This window comes from Monodon monoceros, unplaced genomic scaffold, assembly GCF_005190385.1.
Source record: "Monodon monoceros isolate NGI ecotype Baffin Bay Population unplaced genomic scaffold, NGI_Narwhal_1 Super_Scaffold_6, whole genome shotgun sequence".
Classification (NCBI taxonomy): domain Eukaryota; kingdom Metazoa; phylum Chordata; class Mammalia; order Artiodactyla; family Monodontidae; genus Monodon; species Monodon monoceros.
The window spans coordinates 953,920-969,902 of record NW_021703783.1 but is presented as its reverse complement, the minus strand read 5'-3'; the positions used below and the strand labels follow the sequence as shown (position 1 = coordinate 969,902).

The window sequence follows — 15,983 nt, the reverse complement described above, 5'->3', positions numbered from 1 at the left end:
GGGGGGGTTGGGGGGCTTTGAAGTCTGTTTCTTCCCAGCCCCTCACCCCTCTCACCAGAGCAGCTTTGTTAGGTTCCCTGGGTCCTGCTAAGCACCCTTTCATTTCTGATAAATGTGACCTGGAAGAAAAGCAGACAGGCAAGAAAATACGCCGGGAGACATGGGTCTTACCTGTAGCTCTGAGTTACCCACCCAGTGAAGGGAGCACAGGTGTCTGAAGTGCAGACTCAGCTAATAAAAGTGCACCTGTGCCAGCCCAGCGACCCTCCCCAACACAAGCCCCAGCCCCCGGCTTCCTGAGCTGACTGGGGCCCAGGACTGGGCCAGGTGTGCAGAGGGACAGCCCACGTGGGTTATCACCATCATCCATCCGTCTTAGCTCCACCTTAAAAACGGACACCAGCGGTCCCTGGGAGATGTCCCCGCACCAAGAAATGAAGGGAAAATGGTTTAACTGCTAAGAATGAGCAAACTGCTGGTTTCATTCCCAGAGTCCACAGATTGAAGCCATGTTCCTTTAGGGGTCAGGCTAACCTTGAGTGTCAGGCCTCCTGCAGCTTCCAGACTCCACGGTGGGAAGTGGGAGCTGCTTGTCCCGGTGCCTGGGAGATGTAAGACTCACCCCAGAAACCGAAAGGGCCGGCGCACAGAGGGCTCGGAGGAGGACCAGCCCCGAGGTGGCTGGGCGTCTGAGTCGCTCCGTCGGTGGAACGGCTCCTAGCTCACCTCTCCCCGCCAAGATGCCTCCGTATCTGGGCCTTTTCAGAAGGTTTGGGTACATCTAACCTGAGCCGGGCCAGCCTCCGAGCGAGGGGGCGGGAGGGCCGGAGCAGACTGTTTCCAGGGTACATGGGCCTCACCATCCCTCACCCTGACGGCGGCACCAGGGAGTCTGCACTGCTGATTCCCAGCATCGTTGGGAAGCAATTGTTGTCAAAGTGTTGTTAAAATACAGTGCTAATTACGTTGAAGCAGCGGGCTGAGCCCTTCCCTCTTACCTCCTGTGGGAACCATACAAACAAACGCTCGGGATTCTGGACGTTGGCCCCGGGCGGCCACGCTAGAGAAGGTGGATGGCAGGTCCCCAAAGGGTCGGAGGGAAGGTGACGAGGACCCCGCCCTCTGGCTCTGGGCCCACGTGACAGACCCGGAGAGGCCGCGGCGCTGGCGCTCGGTCACTGGAGAGTGTTTTGGGAGCTCGAGGCCATGTTGTAAGGAGGCATGTTCCCACAGAGGGAGGAGGCATCTGGAGGACGTGCTCTGCAGGCGTCCAGGGCTCGGTGGAAATGGACCGCCCTCCCCACGAATATCTGAATTTACACACCTACTCTGCGGATAAAGTGCCTTGTCGCAGTGCCGGGATGGCAGTATGTCCTTAACAAACTACCGTCTTTCCCCGCCCCGCCCCAGACAACGATGGAAGAAGACCGCCAGCGTTCCTGGTGGGGAAGCAGCGTGAACGGGCGGGGGCTGAGGCTCAGGCTGTGACAACCAGGGAGAGGCTAGCGTTTCTGAAGCGGAGAGCGAACGGCCCATGCAGCGGGATGAGGCCTGGCTGAAGATGGTTCCGAGGGGACACGGCAGACAGACAGAGCCCGAAAAATGATGTTTTGCTGGGGAGGGGGCAGCCGGGCGGGGGAGGTGGTGAGGGGAAGGAACTGTCCTTCAAGTCTGAAGACAGAAGCGATACAGACTGAAGTCACCAGCGGGGCTGCAGGGTGTGGAGGCCGGGGCTCTGCTCTGGACCACGTGCTGGAGACCCCAGCGTAGAAGCGATGGATGCGGTCACGCGGCACCGGGGTTGTCCACAGGGGCAGAGGCCAGGGCTGAAGGCTGGGAAACCGACGCGCAGAAGGAAAAGAAGAAGGTACAGATGAAAAGGTGCCAGGAGAACAGACAAGCACAAGCCCGGAGGCCACCAGGAGAGGAGCATCAAGCCCGGGCTCTCCGTTCACACCCTCATCAGGCAGCAAGCCCGCTCGGTGCTGGGCCAAGGTGACACAGAGCCCGAGAGCAAGGTGACACCATCTCCCTGGAGCTCACAATCTGGTGTGAAAGTGACACGGAGCCATCACTTGGGAAAAGCGTTCAGAAGGTGGCGTGGCTGTAATGCAGGGTCAGTGGTGCAGAGACGCCTTAGACTGGCAGCTTAGGGAAAGCTTTGAAGAAGGAAAGTTTGAGCTGAGAACTGGAGGGGGCGGAGGAAGGAAGGATCTTCCAATCAGAGGCAACAGCGGGTTCCGAGGCCGCTGGGGGGATGAGGGAGAGAAGGCAGTCGCGTCCAGGGCAGGCCTGGATGGGAAGGGGCGGGGCTGGAGACGGAGCAGGGCCGGGTAGACCCTTGATGGCCTTGGTCTTTGTCACAGACCATGAGAAATCGTGGAACATAGCTGGTTGGTTTGGTGAGCTTTCCATCCTTGAGGATCCTCGGACATTAGGAAGAGTCTGTGCGGGAGCGAGAAGCCCCGAGCGGCGGGCACTCGAGCAAATCGGCTGCCGTAGCAGCTCTGGGGGTGATGCTGACGCGGCTCAGGCCAGGGTCATGTGCGGAGATGGAAAAGGGATGCATTCTCTGTGTGTCCTAATCGGAGGAGCTGGAGCCTCGGGGCAGGCGGGGCGGGAGCGGGCCGCAGGGGACCCTCCCTCCAGACGTGAGGCCGTGGACAGGGAAAGGCAGTGACCCTGGAGCTGCTGGGCCTCGCCTTTCCTCAGAACGGAGGCAGGACCATCTTCAAGACGAGAAGCCCATGAAGGAGACTGGCACTTACGGGACAACATTGCCTGAGACTAGGGCGCAGCTGGCGTCAGAGAGGGACACACGGACTTCCACAGAAAGAAGTGCCCGGTACTCTGGGATGGACCGAAGGAGGGAAGAGAGCCGTGCACCAGGAGTCCCAGATCTGGGCCCGGGCGGCAACCTCAGGCTCGCCTCCTGGGACGCGCAGGGCGTCTGCCCGTTGGCTCCTAGAGGGGCCTGGGGACCACCTGCGGGGACCCCCTGCACCTCTTCTGTGCCTGCGGCTTCTGCAGGAGAGGCCCCGTGAGTGAGGCAGGCTGCACCTTGTAAAATGGCAGACCCCAATCCAGCTGGTGTGTGCGAGGTCCCTTTAGTCTCAAAGCGCACAGTTCTATAAAGAAGGTAGAGTCAGAAACGGGATCCGACGCAGAGGGTCGATGATACCGATGGACGTGCATCTCGTCACAGAAGTGAGCTAGGGGTCCCCGGATAGCACGGGAGGTTCAAGCTAGTGGGTCCCCAAGAGGTGGACTGTGATGGGGGTCCAGGGTCCGGCCCCTCTGGCCACACCAGCCGTGCATGGAGTCGAGGACATTGCCTCAGACGTGCATCAGCCTAGATGGTGCCTGCAGCGCCATCTGACCGACATTAGGGAGAATCGGGAGGATTTGGGGAATCGCTGTGTCACACGGCAGGGAGAAAACATACGGCCTTACGACTCTAAGAAGCGGAAAGGCTAAACATACAAGTAGCTCCCAAGAAGTTCAAATATTTGTCCAATAATGACAAATGCAAACTGAGTAACTGAGTGAAGCAGAGGGAGTTCCAGGCGGGTCTCCCGTTTTAAACCTTCACATCAGCAAAGACAACCGCGGTTTCCTGGGAGGTTGGTTGTGGAGGCCTGAGGGAAAGAGGCAGCTGGGCTGGACAAGAGTCAGGTCCACCCAGCAGGGCTGCGCTCGCGGCCTTACATGCGAGTTACCCACTTTCTGTACCTGCTGCTCTTCAAGAATCCACGGGAAACATGGGGAGGAAATCCTACCTTGTAGAGCAGTAACTGAGGGGAGCCCTCACGCCTTCTGAGCAGGCTGGTCCCCAGCAGGGTCTGGAGCAGCCGGGCCCCCCGGTGTTGTGGACTCACTGGGATCCAGGGGGCAGCACCCGCCACCCGGCCGGAACGCAGGGCTGGGGCGGCGGACACGGCGCCCGCAGGCTCCCGGCTCCCCTGCCCACCGGCGGCATGACCAGCTCTCCAAACCCCAAGCTGGTGGTCACCTCCCAGGACCCGAAGGCTGCAGAGACCGGGTGCCCCTGGTCCCAGGAAGTGCACTGACCCCTCCTACACGGGGAGTGTGAGGCCCTCCGCTCTCCCATACCTGGGCTTCCCTTTGTCTCCAGACATGTGCCCCCGAGGACCCCCCTTCTTACCTGGGGTGCTCCAGTAACACAGAGCTTGGAGGGGGTGAGTGCTTTGGACCCAGCGAGCCTGGAACGATGCTCACAACCTGAGAGCAGTAACAGCAATCAGGCTTCAGTGTGGCGTCCAGACTCGCACGTCAGAACACGTAACTACAGGGTAGAGAAAGTCCCACTCCATTTCCTCCGCCTCAGAACATTCCAGAACACCCAGGAAGGAGCCACAGCCAGTGACCACGCTTACCCAGGACGTCATCCCCAACAGGAGCCCTGGTCCTCCCGCGCCGCGTCCCAGAGTCACTGCCTAGGAGATGCGGACACTCAGACCTCAGTGCCCCACACGGGACTTCTTAAGAACCCACCTTTGCTGACGACCCACCGGACTGAGAGGGAGATTTATAGGGAGGGTGTGTGGTCTGCACTGAAGAGCCCCCGAGAGGCTCTGGAAATCTCCAAGAGAAGGCGGGGCCGGGCCAGGCCCTGTGGCAGAGCTGCCGGGCTGATGACCACCCATGCTAGCTCATGTCCCTCAGCGAGGGGTCAGCTGTCCAGCAAGCCTGGCTGGGCTAGAGGAGGGAGCCCCCCGGCTCCCCACCATCCAGGCGCAGCTGGAAGACATTTGTTTTTCCTTTAAACTGTGGCCCTAAGTAAGATGCCACCCGTGGCCCCGGCCTCTGCCCACGTGCCGTGTAACGTGATTGAAACCCTGCAGCCCTCGCAGCGTCTTTGGGTGGGAAAGGTTATCAGCTGGCTCGGAGCAGTAAAGGCTCCTGGCTCTGGTTCTCAGTGCCCCAGAGACATAATTACCTCACGCACGATGGCTCTGCCACCTGTCACATCTTCTGGCTTATTTTTTTTTATGAAAAATAGCAAGAGGGGCTGTTTTCTTGCTTCGCAGCAGAGCTCTCTCTGTGCTGAGCTGGGACAGGCGGATTTTGTCCCCTCTTCATCTCTGACCAGCGCTCCGCACCTGCCTGCCCGTCCGAGCACGGTCTCCCACCCGCGGCCCTGCCAGCACTCACTCCCCAGACACCAGGGCCTTCCCGACGTGTGGCCTTCCACAGGGCCATCTCAGATGCCTGCATGATCTCTGCCCCCCACCCGGCTCCATCCAGCCTCCCACGGGCCGCAGGGCCTCCTGGAAGTTTCCACCTTTCAGTACCTCCCCCCTTCCCCGGAGATGCTCCTCGAGTCAGCCACCAGCCCACCCACCAGTGCTTCTGTCCACGAGTCCCCAGGTCTTTAGGGCTGCACACCACTGCGAGCATCCGGGGTCTGTTCTCAGCCCCGGCCTGTTTCCTTGGGCCCAGGCTCCACGCTCAGGCCAGGTGGTGATGGGGCCGGGCTCCTGTTCAGACAGCGCTGGGCCTCTGCCAGCCTGTTCCCGCCTGCAATGTCCGAGGGCCACGTCTGCAGGAGGGGCTCCTGTCCTCCACGACTGTTCTCAGGGCGTGGCCCCCAACCCGCTGCCTGACCCCAGCTGACGGTCTGAGAACACAGCACCCTCTCCGGGGGCCACGTCTCCACCTAGAAAATGCTAGATTCGTAGGTTTGTGGGCTGGGCCAGCCCTCGGTCTCCCCTTCAAACACACAGACACCAGGACGTGCTGACCACAGGGCTGTCTCTCCGAAGCTGCTCCGTCCAGCGCCCGTGTGGTCACCTGGGGACGTCTGAGAAAAGAGGGAAACGTGTGTGTCGTTTGGTAATGTCTCCTCTTTCCCTTTCAGCCACAGGATCTCCAAGTCGAAGTTCAGGTGAGTGAGATGCTCCTTTCCTGCTGGGCTGGGGACACCCCCGGCTGGGGGCTGAGGGAGGGTCAGCGGAGGGTCTGCTTTCCTTCTGCACGGCTCTCAGGAAGAGGCTCGTGGATCAGACCAGGCGAGTGGCTCGGGGCTTGGGGTTTGGCGAGTTAGTGATTTTGGTGGCACTGGCCCTAGGAGGTTGCGAGATGCTGTGTCCCCCTCCCTTATAAGATGAAGTCCGGTTGAAGTAAGCGCCACATGGCCACTTGCTGCTGTTCTCGGCCATGTTCACGGAAGGTGAGGGCACGCGGGTTCGACGGTGCTGCTTCAGAACCTTCCTCGGTGCGCCGTCCTCGCTCTGTCTGCCCCTCCAGCCCCGCCGCCTGCGCATCCCGCGGTTCCTGAACGTCCCCCGTCCTCTTGCACGTCCAGGCTTCTGCGTGGAGCCCTCCTTCCGTCCGAATCGCCGCGTCCCCGAGCCTCCCCCGGAGAGTTCGGGCTCCTGTTCAGAACCTCGCTGGTACCGCATCTCCACACCTTCTGCAGACTCCCCTCCCTCCCCCCAGCGCTTTGCTCAGACCTCTGTACCGCCCTCCCCACGCGGGCTCCCGCGTCTGCAATAGGCTCTGTGAGCCTCCGAGGTGCTATTTGCAGGGAGCTGAGCCGGGCGCCCGGCGGGTAGCAGCCTGTCCACCGTGTGCACTGATGGACAGATATGTGAGTAGGGGTGGGAATTCACTCCCACAAAGCCTGTACGAGCGAAAAACTATAGTGTTTAGGTTTCATCATTGATCTAATCCTGCTTCCCCTGCCTCACCTGGGGCAGGTGCATAAATAACATTAAATTGTAGTCCAGCCGAGCAGTGTAGCCCAAGGCTGCCTTTTAAACTGTCCCTTAAGCTACATGTTCAGTTCTCTTCTTTCCTCTGCCCAGCTCTTCTCCAGGGTGGAGAAGCGGGGCCGGGACTTCAAGACCCCGGGAGTACCCAGGCCTCAGTGAGGACGGGTCCTGGGGTCCAGCCCGAGACCCCTGCTTGTTCCTCTAGAACCGGGCCTGCCGAGGGGCCACAAGTCCATCTGGTTGGGCCTCCACCCACGGTGTCCGTGGGCCCCATGTTTGCCTCTGGCCTTGAAATCGTTGCCTCTGGTCCCCAGGCTCTTTGAGCCCATGGACACCTCCAGGCCCTCCGTGGACAGGCTGCGGGAACTGGATGCTCACCTACGCGCCGGCCGCCTGTCCTGCTCTGTGCCTTCCTGGGAAGAGCTCTAGGCCGAAGGCTGGCGTCCCCCAGGGCCCCGCAGACCCTGTGCTACACCCAGGAGAGGCACCTTCAGCCCTGATGTCCTGGCCTCCCCGTGACTATCTGGCTGTTTCTAGAGCTTGACGCTCAGCCAGAGAATTAAATGAGGATGCTGGTGTGGGACCCTCTCCTCTCCTGCTGTCACCTTCTGCTCCCATGTTCCACTGGGGCTGGAAAATGCAGGCTTTCTCCCCTTCCACTTCCTCTGAAGCCAAGACCTCCTTCACATAAAAAACCTAGGGTCAAGTCTCCCAGGTCCAGCTCTTGTTACAGGAGAGAGCTCAAGAAATGTAGAAAATCCTTTGTCTCCGTAGCGCTCGGACCTTACTGCTTTCTCTCCAGCGTCTGGAGAAGCGGCTGGCACTTACTGGGGCCTTAATAGATACTAAGTGGAGGGACGAATGGATCGTCCTGCCCCCGCATGGCATTAGGCTTGACGCAGACTGAAATGAAAGCTCTGTTTTACAGCCAAAGCTGAGAAGGCACTTCGTGCTTCTGCAGTTCCAAGGCCCCCATGCAGGGAGAGAGTGAAGGGGCATAAAAATACATTTGAAAATATTTCCAAAACATCATTCTCATTACATGAAAATGGGCGACTCATAAATGAACAAATGAACGCGTGAGTGAATGAATGAACAAACGTGCTCTGGGGGGTGGGAGAGAAATCACAGACTTGCCTGGACTCGCTCCAGCATGAGATTACCCAGGAGACGGGGGGCGTTTTGTATCCAGTGCTCTAGGGTGTAAGCTGTGCTCTGGAAGAAGAGGGGGCACGAGGGTCCACCTGGACCCCTGGACTCTGCTCGGTTTTGAGACGTGGCTCACCCTGCTGGTACCAGATCCCCCTCTGGGAAGGGCTCCTCCCCCTGCAGCTACTACTCAAGATACAACAGAAATGCACGGAGAAGATTCTGTATTCATTCCCAGAAGGCTTATTACTAGTCAGTTGGCACCATCAGTAAACCCATTTTCAGAGGGGGATACTGAGGCTGACAGAGGCCCGGGGCCACGTGGCTCATGCTTGGCCAAGTCAGGACCCACGCCCAGGACCCGGGCTCTGCACCATGTGATGAAGTCCTGCCCAGGCATCCGAAGCCGTTTCTGCCCAGCTGTGTGTCTAGGGGCTGCAGCGAGGGGTCGGGGGCGCTCCAGGGCACAGCTGTTGAGTTAGAAACACAATGCCGGACACTTACACCCTTTGTAAAACTTTCTAGTAGCCATGTTAAAAAAGTGAAAAGGAACAGGTGAAATTCATCTTAATATGGTTTATTTAAGCCAATGCGTCAAAAACGTTATTTCAATATGTAATTAATATAAAAAATGAATGACATATTTTATATTAATTTTTCTTTGAAATCCAGTGTGTCATTTACGCTCACTGCACGCCCAGTTTGGACTGGCCACGTTTCATGTGCGCAGTAGCCACAGGTGGCCAGTGGCGACCACACTGGACAGTGTGACCCCACAGGGTCAGATGGCAGCTGACTCACCTACACCCTGCAGTCCAGTGGTGGCGTCTGTTTAGGGAATAACAAAGGCTGGCGATGGGTTGAAAATGCCATCGAAATCACCAAGGTCGGCCCTGAGAAAACTCGGTCCGCTGCAGACGCAGGAACAGTGTCCTCAGCCCTTCTGTCTGTCTGATTGTGGCAGCTCACACGGGTATAGGAGGCGCAGGAGAAAAACACAGTAACACAGGGGAAACGGAGAGAGAATTTCGGCAACTCAGAAGTAACCTCGTAAACAGCGAAGAGCCTGTTTTACCCTAGAAAAGAATCTAAAATTGGAGTTAAACACACACACACCAAGTATTCTCACTCATTCTCTCAGCTTAACAATGACAAATAATAGAATTTGAGCCTCAAACTGGCCTATTCCATTTGCAAGACGGTGATACAAAGTCACAGAGTCTTTAAAGGAAATATTAGAGCAGAGGTTTTAGGGAAATTTGGGCAAATTAATGGACTTGTAATATTAGGGCAATATTAGGGTGTTCCCTTGGTAAGCCAAGTCTCTACTTTGAGGAATAAGGAACTTGGCAACATTTGGGGCTCAGAATAGGACTTAGTTACGGAACAAACGATCCTGAGCACCTTCCGCAGCGTGAAGGGATTAGTCAGATAACATGTTGGGGCTTGGATCTGGACGTCACAGCGGTCTGAAGTGAAGCCCTCGGGGGTCTGAGGTTGGGAGCCCTGTCTCGCCTGTCTTCAGAGAAACGTGCCTCCGAGGTCCCTTTACCTCTGCCATCCCATAAGCAATAAGGCGCATGCCCAAATTTCCCCAGTCGCTAATAACCCATTTTTTGGTTACTTTTGTGTAAAATAGTTAAATGTTAAGGATTTTCTGGGTTGCTTGTTCTCAGCTCTGGCCACTGGAAAGAGCCCCAAGTGTCCACCATTTGGGTGCTGTCTCCTGTTCTAGATGCTTGTCCAAAATTCTGTGCCAAGCAAACTCCTTCAGGAGCACTGCCTCCTCCCAACCCCATCCGCAGGGTCCTAAGCCCCGTCCACAGCGCGGAGTGAGTAAGTGTGTGTAAAGTTTGTCTCTGCTGCCCTACCTGCCTGCCGGCCCAGTGGTCCTACTGTGTAAGACCACAGTGGTGGGCTGTGAGCCCATCACAAAGGACAGGATGCAGCCCCTTCCCCTCAGGACCCTGCGATCTCAGTGGAGTCACACAGTAAAGATGCTGACCTACAGGAAACGGAGCATCGCATCCTCTGGGGAGGCTGGCTGGCACCCCACGGTGGGCTGGGATGCCCTTCTGCGTGCCCCTGGGGCACCTCTACTAAGCCCGCCTGGCGCGCGGCACCCTTGGGGTCTGTATCACCGACCCGAGTTTCCCGTCTGTTTGTTAAGCTGAATAGCTAGTACTTGGCTTGGGGAAGATGTTTCAATAGATGTTTCTTGAACGTGTAGCTAAGTGAGCAACACGGACAGTAAGTGTGACTGGAACTTGGCAGCTGGGACGTCTAGAAAAGTGCACCGCTGGGAAGCTGGGGCCCCCGCTGAGCCCTAAAGCAAGGGGGGGGACCCAGAAGGGGAGGCTTGGTGGGGGGACAGCCGTGTCGATGGAAAGGTAGGAGCCGGGCCAGTGCTGGGAAGGGGTCAGGTGGGTCCAGGCGAGCGAGCAGAGCTGTCCGGTGGGAATGCAGCGACACACGGGTTTGAAGACGTGCGAGAGACATGTCCGTGCCCACCGTCACCTCCAGGTCTGTGTCCGGGAAGTTCCACTTCTCGAGGGAACAACTTTCCCAGTGAGAGTGAAGGGAACGTGAATAGCAGGCAAATTCCTCCTCCCTGTTTTATCGTTTAATTTCTATATCCTCCGTGCATATGTAAACACATAAATGCACTTACACATTCTAATAAACCATTGCATTTATTGTGCAGTAGGAAGCGTTGCCAGGACACCAGTTGTCGAGCAAAGCTGTATTTTGAAGGGTGGGAGGCGTGTCATTATCTTTAAATACTTTCTCTGGATGGTAATTACTCCACCCCCGCCCCGGCCCGAACCCACGTGACTCTCCTGAGTGGCTGTCTCGGGAGCGCACGATTCCACGGGTGCCGCCCCGTCCGTCACAGCTGCAGGTGCAGGGCCTCCAGCAGAGCAGCTCCAGACCCCGGGCATGTGGCACCCGCATCCACCAGCCCCAAACTTGGGGAAGAGCGCAGTCAAGTTCTGGGTGTGAGACAGAGTTGGAGTCGGTTCCTCCAAAATGTGGAAGAAATCAACCGTGATTCCTTTGGCCTCCGAATCACAATTATTGGTGATTTTTGTAAATGAGCTTGTCTCTATTCAAAACATTCTTCGCAACTACAGTGTAACCTATTGCCGACTTAAAAAAATGCACAATGTGAGGGTTGTGAGTTAAGTCTTATTCGGGGCAAAATGAGGACTACAGCCCGGGAAACAGCATCTCGGAGAGCTCTGAGAAACTGCTCCAAAGAGGCAGGGGGAAAGTCAGTACATAGGTTATTTTTTTGAAGGGGGAGTACATAGAATCCAGCACATATTTTCTGCAGAAGGTTTCTGCTCGTCTTGTGAAGGTTTCTGCTAGTCACGGGCAGCAGACGTCACCGTGAAGGATCTTAGTGTTTTTGTAAATAAGAGGAGTTAGTTTTTCCCGGAGCACAGAGGGCCTCATTCCTGGCCTCTGCCCTGAGCTCCTTTCAGGGGTGTCGAAGGTCAGCACCTGCAGTGGCTCGTGATTTAATCCTCGTAGAGGTAGAGGGCAAGGGCCAATTGGTAGCTGACGCTATTTAAGACTGGATATGAGTTTGTCCTGAAAACTCGTTTTTCAGGGGGAATAAAAAGTCTTACCAACTTTGTCTGCAATATCACCAAGCTCGATCGCAGGAGAGAAGCAGAGTCCCGCCCTGACGAGAGCGGGTGCCTGAGCACCGTGGTCCAGCACCGCCGGAGGCCGCCCCCCGGCTAGGGACCACCTGGGCCCCTGTCCCATTGCCTTGTCCCCCCTGCGCCCTCCGCCACCCCTGCTGTCGCCCGGTGGTGTGTCTGGAGCATGGAAGCCTCCACAGTGCATTGGGAACCACCGTCTTCTGACCCCCAGGCCTTTCTTCTCCATGTAGCGACTTTCCCCACCAGTAGCAGCAAACGTCCCTGCCAAGGTTTGGCGCTCCCTGGAGGTGGCTTCCCCTCCCCCTCAGTGACGGGGGTGAGGTCAGGTCAGAACACCACCCCCTTAATCCTTTCTTCCCTCCCTGCCCTGCAAGCCAAAGCCAGGTCCTCCTGCAGCTCCCAGGCAGCAAGGCCCGCCTTAGATGTGCCCCTCGCTTTCTAATCTCAGAGCAGATTTCAACAGCGGTGTGGCAGCAGGATTTCCCACGGGCCGTAGGTAACAAAAATAACAGAGTAGAAATATAAATAAAGTCAAGCTCTCCAGAGGGCCGTCTGGGGCGTGTGGAGGGTCCTAACAACAGAGTCTTGAGCTGGGGACCTGGGGACCTGCGACTTCATGTAGATATGAGTACAGGTGTCCAGGACGACAGCCATCACCACCACCACCCCGCCTTCTGTCCCAAAGCGGGGGCTCTGTCCTCAGCCGCCCGGTGGGTGTCCCTACGGACACAACCTGCAAGTACCTCAAGGTGTTTTCCGGCCGAGTCCCCCTCCACAGGGTGCCCGTGCTGGTGACAGGGCCTCCTCCAGACACCCCTCCACCCTTTCTCTCTCCCCTGCACTCGTGGTCAGGGTCAAAGGCCTGCTGACTCCGCCTCCAAAGTCCACGTCACCTCACTCTCCTCCTTCCTTGAGTAAAGCTGTTGCCTCCATCACCTCCAGCCCGACGCTGGCCACGGCACCCCTCTTACCATCCCCCAGCTGGACGTTGACCGTGTGGCTGCTCTCGTTGTGTTTGGTTTTCTGGAATCAGATCCCCTCTCGATACAGGGCCCCCACAGTCTCCCTGGCACCCCTGTCCTTCGCTCCTCACATGGTGTTAAACTGGTAACTGTTTGGTCAACGGAATTACCAAATATATCTGCATGTTCTCTCGGTATCAGGAGGATGAAATTGGGGACAAGCTGTAAACCCGTCCACCACTGAATCCTAAAATGTGAGCGTTTCCTTGGGGTCATCCGGCTTCATGGTTGTCAACCATGGTTACACATGAGAACCATCTGGGGAACCTTAGCAAACAGCAACGGTATTTGGGGGTTATTTAAAAATTACTCAACCCCAGACAATCAGATTTCATTGGGTTGGGGCCCGGGGCCTGGTGTGTTTTTGTTGTGTTTTTTAAACTTTCCCCAGGTGGTTCTATGTACAGCCAGGTTTGATGAAAGTCCCTAACCAGAGGCCATGTGGGCGAGTGTCCCGCAGCCCATGGATGAGCTTTCAGGGCCCACGTATGGCGTGAACTTGCGTGTAGAGGTGGGGGCAGTCTGCCCGTTGTTCTGAACAGAGGATGTAATCTTAAAGGACTCCACAGCCTCCCCTTCAAGTCAAGCACCGCTGGTCCAGATTCACCTCCCACTCTTCACGGATGAGGCAGCTAGGGGAGCGCCTGGCGCCTGGGCTGCAGGCGGGAAGAGGGGACGCTGCTGGCTCTGCCCTCACCCGGTGTCAGTCCAGACGCCCAACTCCAGGGTCCTTGGTTTTCTCCTGAAAATCGGGACAACGCCTGCTTTGCAGACATGTTTAAAGGATCTGGGAGAAGGCATGAGAAGTGCCAATATGGTACCAGCCAGACATGGAGTTTGCTAATGGTAACCATTACTAGTCCTAGTAATACTAGTCTTACGACTTGCAATACTTCTAGTGATGCCGTTACTATGAAATTAAATAACCTCCCTTCAGCTTCAGGCCAGACCCTCACACAAGGCTGGCCTTGCTCGGGGTCACAGGCCAGGGTGCCACAGTCCCAGAGGAGCAGGGACCCCCCCCCCAAAGGCCACACCACCAGCCACGAGCCGGTGACCTTGGTGGGATGCTCGTCTCTTTGGCCCTGGTGAGGTCGGGCCAGTTCAGGGGAGGGAGGTGGCCACCTTGGGGCATGTCGGCCGGGGACCTGAATTCACAGCCGCCTCCCGCCCCGTCCTCCTTCTCTGCCCCTTTGCAGCCGCTACTGGCGCCGCTGGAATCGGTTCTGCAGGAGGAAATGCCGCGCGGCCGTGAAGTCGAGCGTCTTCTACTGGCTTGTCATCTTCCTGGTTTTCCTCAACACGCTCACCATCGCCTCTGAGCACTACAACCAGCCCCACTGGCTCACGGAAGTCCAAGGTGAGAGGCCGCCCGGCCGGCCTGCGTTACTCGGGCTGACTCGGCCCTGCGCCGGGGCGAGGAAGCGGACCGCGCCGGACACACCGCGGCCTGGCAGCTTATGAGCCGTTAAAACGCACCAGCTCACTCCACACAGACGGGGCTCCCCTGGCCAGGCAACACCCCCCTGCCTGCCCCGGCCATCACCACTGGGTCCAGGAGACACGGTCACGAGCTGTGGCTTGTTGGGCTACATCAGATCTTTGGCTGCCGCCCCTCCACCCCCAGTGGGTTTTCAGTACCTGGGGCCTCAGTATGGCCTCCAGGTGTGCTAGCCAAAACCTGTGAGGGGCGGAGAGCACAAAGCCAGGGAGAGGACGAGTGTGGCCTGGGCACAGGGAATGTCCTCGATGGCAGTGGGTCCCACCACCCCTCCCTGGGCCCCGGAAGGGATCTCCCTGGCCAGAGCCCCGGTACCGACCCGGGGGTCAGGCGAACACGGCCTGGACCCAGGGTGTCTCCCGGAACCCAGATGGGGCTCGTCTCCCGGTGACAAGGGCAGACAAAGACCCCGGCTCCGGCTCTTGGCTGGTCAGTCTAGGCAGATGGCTCCCCCTCGAGCCTCACTTCTCGTCTCTGGAAAAGGGGCGTGGCAGCAGCCCCGCGGCCTGGCAGAGTCGCTGTGAGAGGATGCGGGGGTTCGGGGCCGTGCTGGAGGTCTGCTGCGGTTGTAACTAGACCCCTCCCCACCAAGTCCACGCAGCGAGGGGTGTGTGGCGGGCTCGAGCTTTGGGGTTTCCCCGCAGGGATCCGCCACGCTCACCTCCTCTCCCCCTCCTGTCCCCCGTGCGGGTCCCCGCAGACACGGCCAACAAGGCGCTGCTGGCCCTGTTCACGGCGGAGATGCTGCTCAAGACGTACAGCCTGGGGCTGCAGGCCTACTTCGTGTCCCTGTTCAACCGCTTCGACTGCTTCATCGTGTGTGGCGGCATCCTGGAGACCATCCTGGTGGAGACCAGGATCATGTCGCCCCTGGGCATCTCCGTGCTGAGATGCGTGCGCCTCCTGAGGATATTCAAGATCACGAGGTGCGTGGCCCGTCACTCCCCCCGGGGACCCAGGGGAGGGGAGCCGCTGTGTCCTGGAGGATCTGTCCTGGGCACGCGTATTCGCCAGATGGCGCCTCCTTTAGAGGGTCCTTTGGCTGCTCATACAGACAGTGCAGGGGTGGCAGCCGTGGGGCCTCCACTTGCATCGGGGACCCAGGCTCCTCTGTCCCTGCTTCACCAGCCCCGGGCCTGCCCTCCACCGAGGTCACAGGCGGCTTCCGGAGGCCGAGCCCTCACCTGTGGGCTCGAGGCAGGAGAAGGGGCTGTCGGCTCCTTTCCGGGCTCCCCCGGAATCTCACCTATAGCTCAGCTCTTGGGGCCGCCCGGCCCCTGGAGAGGGAAACTGCTTTTGTAGCTGGGCCTTTGCTGAGCATGTGCGGTATGAAAGGCAGCCACGGGGCCTTGACACGCCCCTTCCACCCGCCACCCGCCACCCACCCAAAGGCCGCGGCCCCCAAACTCCCTCGAGACAGGCGGGGCGGGGACGGGCAGCCACTCCAGGACAGCAAGTTTCCACCGTGTTGTGACCCATTCTGGGTGGTGAGACCAGCTTATTGGATCACGACCATCATTTTTATTGAGAGATAATCCACATACTATGTAATTCACTCTTTAAAGTGTCCAGTTCAGGGGGTTTTTATGTATTTGCAGTTTCGCAGCCAACACCATAGTCCCGTTTTAGCGCGTTTCCATCCCCCAAAAGAAGACCCCACGCCCCCTCTTCCCTCCTCCACCCTCCCCTCCAGCACCCATCACCGCCTTGCCTCCATCTCTGCAGACCTGCCCTCTCTGGACAGTTCATGTCCGTACGACCTGTGCTGCTTTGTGACCAGCCTCTTCCACCTGGCCTGATGGTTTCAGGTCTCCCCCATGTTGTCCAGAGATCGGCGCTTCATTCCTTTTTCATGGCTGAGCTGTATTCCACTCTAATTCCTTTTTCGTGGCTGAGCTGT

General features: G+C 58.0%; 1 protein-coding gene across 1 annotated transcript in view; it reads left to right on the top strand.

The window, feature by feature from the left end:
* The window catches only part of CACNA1C (calcium voltage-gated channel subunit alpha1 C), a 465,580-nt gene that overhangs the window by 351,081 nt on the left and 98,516 nt on the right, over positions 1-15,983 (top strand). The window contains 3 exon segments of the mRNA XM_029204130.1: positions 5,882-5,908; positions 13,782-13,942; positions 14,784-15,009. Of these exon segments, the coding sequence (XP_029059963.1) occupies positions 5,882-5,908; positions 13,782-13,942; positions 14,784-15,009 (414 nt within the window).